Consider the following 10,958-nt stretch of genomic DNA (forward strand, 5'->3'; position numbering starts at 1 on the left):
TGCAGCACAGTGGCCAAGATCATCCAGCGTTTTAAAAGAGCAGGGTCCACTCAGAACAGACCTCGCGTTGGTCGTCCAAAGAAGCTGAGTGCACGTGCTCAGCGTCACATCCAACTGCTGTCTTTGAAAGATAGGCGCAGGAGTGCTGTCAGCATTGCTGCAGAGATTGAAAAGGTGGGGGGTCAGCCTGTCAGTGCTCAGACCATACGCCGCACACTACATCAAATTGGTCTGCATGGCTGTCACCCCAGAAGGAAGCCTCTTCTGAAGTCTCTACACAAGAAAGCCCGCAAACAGTTTGCTGAAGACATGTCAACAAAGGACATGGATTACTGGAACCATGTCCTATGGTCTGATGAGACCAAGATTAATTTGTTTGGTTCAGATGGTCTCAAGCATGTGTGGCGGCAATCAGGTGAGGAGTACAAAGATAAGTGTGTCATGCCTACAGTCAAGCATGGTGGTGGGAATGCCATGGTCTGGTGCTGCATGAGTGCAGCAGGTGTTGGGGAGTTACATTTCATTGAGGGACACATGAACTCCAATATATACTGTGAAATACTGAAGCAGAGCATGATCCCCTCCCTCCGGAAACTAGGTCGCAGGGCAGTATTCCAGCATGATAATGACCCCAAACACACCTCTAAGACGACCACTGCTTTATTGAAGAGGCTGAGGGTAAAGGTGATGGACTGGCCAAGCATGTCTCCAGACCTAAACCCAATAGAACATCTTTGGGGCATCCTCAAGCGGAAGGTGGAGGAGCGCAATGTCTCGAATATCCGCCAGCTCCGTGATGTCGTCATGGAGGAGTGGAAAAGCATTCCAGTGGCAACCTGTGAAGCTCTGGTAAACTCCATGCCCAGGAGAGTTAAGGCAGTTCTGGGAAATAATGGTGGCCACACAAAATATTGACACTTAAGGAACTTTCACTAAGGGGTGTACTCACTTTTGTTGCCGGTGGTTTAGACATTAATGGCTGTATATTGAGTTATTTTGAGGGAAGAATAAATTTACACTGTTATATAAGCTGCACACAGACTACTTTTCATTGTGTCAAAGTGTCATTTTGTCAGTGTTGTCCCATGAAAAGATATACTTAAATATCTGCAGAAATGTGAGGGGTGTACTCACTTTTGTGATACACTGTATATATATATATATATATATATATATATATATATATATATTGAATTAATAGTTAATGTTCCTTCTATACTGTGTGATATTCTCTTATTGATTTTTTCAGATGACTCACACCTTTAAAGACTACGGACCAGGAGTTCGCTTTATATGTTTCACACACGGTGGAAAGGACACACATTTCTGGGCCGGCCATTATGGAGTCCGAGTCACTCATAGTAGTGTGGAAATCATTCCACATGAAGCGTAGTGCCTTGTTTATCATTTAATTATAAGAATAATAATGTAAATGTATACTGCATATAGATATTCCCCTTTTTAAACATATATACAGTATATACAAAAAGTAGTCAGCCACTGATTGTGCAAGTTCTCCTACTTAGAAAGATGAGAGAGGTCTGTAATTTTCATCATATGTACACTTCAACTATGAGAGACAAAATGAGAGAAAAAAATCCAGGAAATCACATTGTAGGATTTTTAAAGAATTTATTCGTAAATTATGGTGGAAAATAAGTATTTGGTCAATAACAAACAAGCAAGATTTCTGGCTCTCACAGACCTGTAACTTCTTCTTTAAGAAGCTCTTCTGTCCTCCACTCATTACCTGTATTAATGGCACCTGTTTGACCTTGTTATCTGTATAAAAGACACCTGTCCACAGCCTCAAACAGTCAGACTCCAAACTCAACCATGGCCAAGACCAAAGAGCTATCGAAGGACACCAGGAAGAAAATTGTAGACCTGCACCAGGCTGGGAAGAGTGAATCTACAATAGGCAAGCGGGTTGGTGTGAATAAATCAACTGTGGGAGCAATTGTAAGAAAATGGAAGACATACAAGACCATTGATAATCTCCCTTGGGGTCAAGATCTCATCCCGTGGGGTCAAAATGATCATGAGAACGGTGAGCAAAAATCCCAGAACTACACAGAGGGACCTGATGAATGACCTGCAGAGAGCTGGGACCAAAGTAACAAAGGCTACCATCAGTAACACACTACGCCGAGAGGGACTCAAATGCTGCAGTGCCAGGCGTGTCCCCCTGCTTAAGCCAGTACATGTCCAGGCCCGTCTGAAGTTTGTCAGAGAGCATATGGATGATCCAGAAGAGGATTGGGAGAATATCATGTGGTCAGATGAAACCAAAATGGAACTTTTTGGTAAAAACTCAACTCGTCGTGTTTGGAGGAAGAAGAAAAACCCAAGAACACCATACCTACTGTGAAGCATGGGGGTGGAAACATCATGCTTTGGGGCTGTTTTTCTGCAAAGGGGACAGGACGACTGATCCGTGTTAAGGGAAAAATGAATGGGGCCATGTATCGTGAGATTTTAAGCCAAAACCTCCTTCCATCAGTGAGAGCATTGAAGATGGAACGTGGCTTGGTCTTCCAGCATGACAATGATCCCAAACACACCGCTCGGGCAACGAAGGAGTGGCTCCGTAAAAAGCATTTCAAGGTCCTGGAGTGGCCTAGCCAGTCTCCAGACCTCAACCCCATAGAAAATTTGTGGAGTCCGTGTTGCCCAGCGACAGCCCCAAAACATCACTGCTCTAGAGGAGATCTGCATGGAGGAATGGGCCAAAATACCAGCTACAGTGTGTGCAAACCTGGTGAAGACTTACAGGAAACGTTTAACCTCTGTCATTGCCAACAAAGGTTATATTACAAAGTATTGAGTTTAACTTTTGTTATTGACCAAATACTTATTTTTCACCATAATTTACAAATAAATTCTTTAAAAATCCTACAATGTGATTTCCTGGATTTTTTTTTCTCATTTTGTCTCTCATAGTTGAAGTGTACCTATGATGAAAATTACAGACCTCTCTCATCTTTCTAAGTAGGAGAACCTGCACAATCAGTGGCTGACTAAATACTTTTTGGCCCCACTGTATATATATATCTATATATATATATATATATATATATATACGTATATGCGTTGATAACTTCAAGGTTAGATCACTGAATTCTCTTCTTACTGGGTGCTCTTGTAGAGCCATAAACAAACTCCAGTTGGTTCAAAATGCAGCAGCTCGAGTGCTAACTAGAACTAGAAAGTTTGGTCATATTAGCCTTGTTCTCTCATTTCTACACTGGTTGCATTAATTACAAAATACTTTTACTAACCTATCATAAAGCGCTACATGGCCTGGCCCTGCAGTTTTTAAGTGAACTTATTGAGCACTACAAGCCGGCATTTTTACTTCGTTCACAAGGTGCAGGGATATTTTTAGTTCCTAGTGTCCACTGAAAAAAGACTGGCAGAATAATGAACAAACAAGTATAAAATAAGTATAATAGTCGTCCCATGTTACCAGTAAAACATGAGGTCTGGATACCAGGATTAAATATAGGCCCATTTTGGTTTAACAGGCCTGACCAGACGCTCTTAGAGAAGGAAGGCCGGATAAAGTGTTGCCTTCTTGCCTTACCATTTATTCTTGATCATCTTTTATTGTACTAGCTGCTTCATCTGGGTTGTGGTCATCCTGGAGCCACTAAGAAACAGTTTTGAAACATTCAACAACTAGCAGGTACATTAATAACATGTAAGGAAATAATATCTACGCTGTGGGGGTCCTGACCATTAAAGAACAGCATGAAAGGGGGCTAACAAAGCATGTAGAGAAACAGATGGATTACAGTCAGTAATTGTAGAACTACAAAGTGCTTCTATATGGTAAGTGGAGCTGATAAAATAGACAGTAAGTGTAGAAACAAGGAGGTGGTTTTAATGTTATGGCTGGTCGGTGTATATATTATAGGTCTGGGTCCTTTCTTTGTGGAATTTGTATGTTCTTCCTGTGTCTGCATGGGTTTCCTCTGGGAGCTCTGGTTTCCTCCCACAGTCCAAAGACATGCAGTCAGGTGAATTGGAGATACAAAATTGTCTGTGTTTGACAATAAACTTGTGAACTGATGAATCTTGTGTATCGAGTAACTACCTGTCTAGTAACGTCATAATGAATAAATAATTCATTGATTTATCATTCCTAAGGTGATTTCTACTCAAAAGGCTGTACCATGAAGCTACATTTGTTTGTTACGGTAAAGAAACTTACCTACCTATCAAACTTAATACCTATTAAACTCAATACTGGGTGTATTTTGGTACAGTGGGACAACTAAGCATAGTTGTCTCTTAATATGTATAAACTTTCATTATCACTATGGCCAGATAAATGGATGGAAGCATCTTTAATTGACCCCTTGTTAACTCCTTTTTGCACACAATTACTTAGATTGAACAAAGAAGAATGTCACTATAGGTTCAGAAATGCTCCACCTTGTACCTGAGGCTAAATAGAATGTGTATTTTAGTGGTCTTACTTCTGCAGCTAATCTACACTGTTTCTGCACTGATCCTGCTTTGCTGTGAATTAGTTCTGCTTGGATCATTTCTTGGCTTTCTGAACGTAAAAGGTAAGTTTAAGATTCTCTGCTGTTTTAAATTGACAGGTTGCGTGTCATGTGCTTCTCTAAAAAAATGAAATAAATGTAATAATCTTTTTAATGCAGACCCTAACCCTTTTGTATTCTCTGTGTTAAAATTATATGAATATTTACACAAGCATTGGTGGGTTTTCTTCAGTCTGTAATGACTCTCATTCTATCATCAGGAGTGACACCTCAGTTTTCTGTAAAGTAAAAAAATTAACTATTCAGAGGACCAATTTTAAATAAGCCAAAATGGGAGTGAAGGCTGAAACAGATATAGTATCACTCACTCTCAATGCTCAATAATCCAGGTACACAAATCCACAATGTTGAATTAGTTCATCAGGACACAAAAGTTTGGTGTGGAGATATGTATTGTCATCCATCCAAGTGACTTCTTCAGTCTGAGCTGCTGGCGAATACCCCAACCTTATATGATTTGCATTATGACCGGCGGCCATACAAGCCAGTGGCCACTCATTTAATTGTAAAGATGTGCAGATCCTTGATAAAGAAGCAGTGGCGTAACTAGGACCCAGTGCAAAAAAAGAAACTGGACCTCCCCAACAAATGTCATATATGTATAAATGTATATGTTTAGGCATGATTATAGGCATGTTTTATTCTAATATACAGTGTATCACAAAAGTGAGTACACCCCTCACATTTCTGCAGATATTTAAGTATATCTTTTCATGGGACAACACTGACAAAATGACACTTTGACACAATGAAAAGTAGTCTGTGTGCAGCTTATATAACAGTGTAAATTTATTCTTCCCTCAAAATAACTCAATATACAGCCATTAATGTCTAAACCACCGGCAACAAAAGTGAGTACACCCCTTAGTGAAAGTTCCTGAAGTGTCAATATTTTGTGTGGCCACCATTATTTCCCAGAACTGCCTTAACTTTCCTGGGCATGGAGTTTACCAGAGCTTCACAGGTTGCCACTGGAATGCTTTTCCACTCCTCCATGACGACATCACGGAGCTGGCGGATATTCGAGACTTTGCGCTCCTCCACCTTCCACTTGAGGATGCCCCAAAGATGTTCTATTGGGTTTAGGTCTGGAGACATGCTTGGCCAGTCCATCACCTTTACCCTCAGCCTCTTCAATAAAGCAGTGGTCGTCTTAGAGGTGTGTTTGGGGTCATTATCATGCTGGAACACTGCCCTGCGACCCAGTTTCCGGAGGGAGGGGATCATGCTCTGCTTCAGTATTTCACAGTACATATTGGAGTTCATGTGTCCTTCAATGAAATGTAACTCCCCAACACCTGCTGCACTCATGCAGCCCCAGACCATGGCATTCCCACCACCATGCTTGACTGTAGGCATGACACACTTATCTTTGTACTCCTCACCTGATTGCTGCCACACATGCTTGAGACCATCTGAACCAAACAAATTAATCTTGGTCTCATCAGACCATAGGACATGGTTCCAGTAATCCATGTCCTTTGTTGACATGTCTTCAGCAAACTGTTTGCGGGCTTTCTTGTGTAGAGACTTCAGAAGAGGCTTCCTTCTGGGGTGACAGCCATGCAGACCAATTTGATGTAGTGTGCGGCGTATGGTCTGAGCACTGACAGGCTGACCCCCCACCTTTTCAATCTCTGCAGCAATGCTGACAGCACTCCTGCGCCTATCTTTCAAAGACAGCAGTTGGATGTGACGCTGAGCACGTGCACTCAGCTTCTTTGGACGACCAACGCGAGGTCTGTTCTGAGTGGACCCTGCTCTTTTAAAACGCTGGATGATCTTGGCCAGTGTGCTGCAGCTCAGTTTCAGGGTGTTGGCAATCTTCTTGTAGCCTTGGCCATCTTCATGTAGCGCAACAATTCGTCTTTTAAGATCCTCAGAGAGTTCTTTGCCATGAGGTGCCATGTTGGAACTTTCAGTGACCAGTATGAGAGAGTGTGAGAGCTGTACTACTAAATGGAAGACACCTGCTCCCTATGCACACCTGAGACCTAGTAACACTAACAAATCACATGACATTTTGGAGGGAAAATGACAAGCAGTGCTCAATTTGGTCATTTAGGGGTGTAGTCTCTTAGGGGTGTACTCACTTTTGTTGCCGGTGGTTTAGACATTAATGGCTGTATATTGAGTTATTTTGAGGGAAGAATAAATTTACACTGTTATATAAGCTGCACACAGACTACTTTTCATTGTGTCAAAGTGTCATTTTGTCAGTGTTGTCCCATGAAAAGATATACTTAAATATCTGCAGAAATGTGAGGGGTGTACTCACTTTTGTGATACACTGTATATCCACGTTTGCTATATATTTCCTGTTTGGCTTGCCATAATACATGCATAATACGTGCAGCCAATGGGGGGGGGGGGGGGGGGGGGGGGTTGCCCCCCGCCCCCCTGTAGTTATGCCACTGTAAAGAAGAATGCTTGTTTGAACAGGGAGACAAAGAGGCCAACCCTGAGGGGGGGAAGGTGTGGCTGAGAGTACATCTCTTATCATCTTACAATGCTGTGATTGCAGCTTTATTCCAATCATATGTAAAAAGCACACATGGCCATTGTAATTAATGCTCATTGTGATTTGCATATGGACCTGATCACCGGTTCCATTGTTATACAATGGGCCGGTCTCGGTCGTTAAGCATATCAGCTGCATATAAGGTTGAGGTATTCACCACCAAGTCAGACTGAAGAAGGCCAAACTTGTCTCCAGATGAACTGATTCAACTTTGTGGAGCTTCATAAAAGAGTAAAAGGTAAGGCATTACACTCTGTCATGTGATCTGGTGATTCTTTCCATTACTAATCCATAACACACAAATCCTGATGGTATTAAAAATTGTATTTTAACATTTATTCTACCATCATTACTATTTAGCTGCATGAAATGGCTTATTGATTGCAATTGTTTCATTTATATTATAATTATTCAAAAAAACAGGAACATTACACCATCAGAAAGTGACTGATTTCATCATTTTGTTTTCCTGGGTTTTTCCCAAAACCCGGCTGGTGCTCTGAAATTAATTGTATTACTATTAAGTAATTAATTCATTAATTATTAAAATAAATCAGTAAATCTAGTCAGAATATCATTCCACTAAGTCATTTCATATAATCATAATCAGACATTTATGTCATACGTTTAACAGGTCTACTCATTGTGCAATGTATTGCACAGACATGCTAAACCAAATATACTCTGATGAGCCAAAACATTCAGTCTAGCCCATTAAAATGTGCATGGCATTGCCTATTTCATAACAGTTGTGCATGTCACATATGGGATACAGTTGGGCTTATTGTAGTTACTCCTAGTACATGTTAAATGCCAAGTTATGTCTAGACAAGGTGATTAAAAATAAATATTATACCCTGTTCTTCAATGGTCAGGACCACCACAGAGCAGGTATTATTTGGGAGGTGGATCATTCTCAGCACTGCAGTGACACTGACATGGTGGTGGTGTGTTAGTGTGTGTTGTGCTGATATGAGTGGATCAGACACAGCAGCACTGCTGGAGTTTTTAAATACCATGTCCACTCACTTTCCACTCTATTAGACACTCCTGGATATATTTTTGGTTGGTGGACTATTCTCAGTCCAGCAGTGACAGTGAGGTGTTTAAAAACTCCATCAGCACTGCTGTGACTTATCCACTCACACCAGCACAACACACACTAACACACCACCACCATTTCAGTGTCACTGCAGTGCTGAGAATGATTCAACACCCAAATAATACCTGCTCTGTGGTGGCCCTGTGGGGGTCCTGACCATTAAAGAACAGGGTGAAAGCAGGCTAAAAAAGTATGTAAAGAAACAGATGGACTACAGTCAATAATTGTAGAACTACAAAGTGCTCTTTTATGGTAAGTGGAGCTGATAAAATGGACAATGTGTGTAGAAACAAGGAGGTGGTTTTATGTTATGGGTGATCAGAGTGTATATATATAAATATATGCCTTCAAAATTCAATTAAATTTCGTGTCTGTTGCAAATGTATTAAGCCACAGTCTAACCACTAAACCCACATCTCCTGTCCACAGAATGTTACGCAGAAAAATTGGTCAGCAACTTGGTCAACCAACTAAGTCTGTCGCCGGGTGGCTGGTCACCAAGTTCCTCAAGTGGCACAATGTGATTCTGGAAGAGAATGCAGTGAAGCGGTGTCAGATCCAGCCTGATGAGACAGTATTGGAGCTGGGACATGGCCCAGGCTTTGGCCTGCAGGCAGCTGTCAAGCTTCTCACAGGGTCAAAAGGAAAGCTGCTTGGCGTAGATTACTCTGAGTACATGCATCAAATGGCTACAAAGCGCATGAGCGATCACATTGCCAGTGGAAAGGTGACTCTGCACCTTGGTAATATAACAGCAATGCCTATCACAGACAGCAGCGTGGATAAGGTCTATCACTGCAACTGCTACTACTACTGGCCTGACCTGAAGGCAGGAGCCACTGAGATACACAGAGTGATGAAACCAGGTAAAATCTGAATGCACTGGAGTGATGTTAAATGAAGTGTTAGTTTATTTACAAAAAGTTGTACGAGTATTGAGTTGTGGTTAAATTGGCTAAGCTAAATGTCCCCTGTGATTGATTGGTGCCATGTCCAAGGTGTTTTCTTGCCCTGTGCCCAGTCTATCCAGACCAGGATTGGTTAAAGTGGTTAGTGGATGATATGTGGGACTATCTTAGGCACCTACATTTTAGGAATTATGTTCAACAGGCAAGCCGTAGCCTAGTGGCCTAGTGGTTAAGGTACAGGACTAGTAATTAGAAGGTTGCTGGTTCAAACCCCACCATGGCCAGGTTGCTGCTGTTGGGCCCTTGAGCAAGGCCCTTAACCCTCAGTTGCTCAGACTGTATACTGTAACTATAATGAAAATGTAAATGTAAACTTCTTGGCACTTAGGTCCTGGCAGATGTCACACATTTGGCTTTGACTGATTTAATTATTTAGTTGAGCACCTGGGTGGTGCAGTGGTAAACATGGTAGTTTAATACTGCTAAGATCCAAGGTTTGGTAGCAGTGCTATCAGCTGGTCTATCTTGGGGGTAGCCAAACAGCCTAGCCACTGAGAGGTGCACTTGTCAGTGTGCTCTCAGTGTAATTATCTATTCTACTAATAATACAATAATACAATCCTCTGTTTTTTAATATTATTACCAAAATGTTTAACACCCTGGACAGGGCACCATTCCATTGCAGGAGCAAATGTAGATCCTACACTTTAAAGGATCATATGCTATCAAAAGAGTCATTATTGGCTGTTTCTGAGGGAGGGAACGGTCAAACATGTTGCTCACTGCCCTCTGCATCTACTGCTTCTGCTGATTGGTCAAGACATCTGCACAAGTGATGGTTGATTCATGGACAGTAGTGCAAAAATTTAGTTTTTAAAACAGTCAAACAGTCTTTTTTTTTTTAAACATTTTATTTATTTTATATTCAACCAATTGTGCAGATAATTCTGTAATAAGCGGTATAACAACTCAATGCTTAATGAATTTCTGAGTTAAGACTTTATAAAACTTTGTGCAATTTTTTTGACAAGTCGATTAAGGTTTTAGTTTTGGTTTTGCAATGCTTTTTATGGATTAACATTTCTTACTGTTTGACATTTTAGGTGGACTTATGATCACAACCCTTAGACTGGATAATGTTGCCATATTTGCAAATAAGAAAATATTGTCTGGAGAGAACTGGCGTCCCGAGGCTTATATGGATGTGCTGCAATTTGCTGGCTTCACAGACGTCAGGATGACGACCAGTAGAGACAAGATGATCAAGATTGAAACCATTTATGCCACTGCTACTAAGTAATGCAGGGCTGTGAGCAGGGACATCTGAATACTGTACATTTCTTGCTTGCTTGCTTGCTCTATTAAATTGTTTCCTTTATTTCTGTCACCTTCTTATTTTACCACAGCCCCTTTTGTTTGTGACTTTTTAGCTACAGTATTGTTTTACCATGTCTGTGGGAACTTGGTCTATTTTTAATTCTTGCAGGTAAGGTGCTACACCTGGTTCCTCAATGGTGAGGCATGGCCCACCCCATTACAAAAACACTCTGTTCAGTCCAACACACTCACATTTACAAGTAGGGGCAATTTGATAGAGCCAATCCACCGTCTGTATGTAATGAGAACCTACTTAGTGAAAACCTATGTTGACCTGGGTAAACATGCCAAAATCCTTACAGACAGTAACTGGTGGTAAGGATTGAACTCAGATCCTACTTTCTTAGTATTCATGATGCTTTTTTCTTGGATGAACTGGCATCCCATCCAATAATCAGAAATCATTTAGTAATAAAAACTGCTCCACCATTGAATTTAATGTCTGGACGGCTCTTATGGCCAGACCATTATCGGAT

At 41.2% G+C, this 10,958-nt stretch overlaps 2 protein-coding genes across 3 annotated transcripts in view; one reads left to right on the forward strand and one right to left on the reverse strand.

Moving 5' to 3' along the window:
• Positions 1-10,958, reverse strand: part of dnmt3bb.3 (DNA (cytosine-5-)-methyltransferase beta, duplicate b.3) — a 52,315-nt gene that overhangs the window by 4,484 nt on the left and 36,873 nt on the right. The gene's annotated exons all lie outside the window — the stretch shown is intronic.
• zgc:194242 (uncharacterized protein LOC100005854 homolog) lies at positions 3,180-10,457 on the forward strand. 2 transcript variants are annotated; one of them, XM_063015608.1, is made up of 3 exons: positions 3,180-4,202; positions 8,627-9,063; positions 10,209-10,457. In XM_063015608.1, the coding sequence occupies exons 2-3, from the start codon at positions 8,628-8,630 to the stop codon at positions 10,403-10,405; spliced, it is 633 nt and encodes a 210-aa protein (XP_062871678.1). In that variant the 5' UTR covers positions 3,180-4,202; position 8,627; the 3' UTR covers positions 10,406-10,457. The 2 variants fall into 2 exon arrangements, with proteins under 2 accessions (XP_062871678.1, XP_062871679.1); XM_063015609.1 differs by lacking the exon at positions 3,180-4,202 and adding an exon at positions 4,554-4,577.

This window comes from Trichomycterus rosablanca, chromosome 19, assembly GCF_030014385.1.
Source record: "Trichomycterus rosablanca isolate fTriRos1 chromosome 19, fTriRos1.hap1, whole genome shotgun sequence".
In the NCBI taxonomy this organism is placed as follows: Eukaryota; Metazoa; Chordata; class Actinopteri; order Siluriformes; family Trichomycteridae; genus Trichomycterus; species Trichomycterus rosablanca.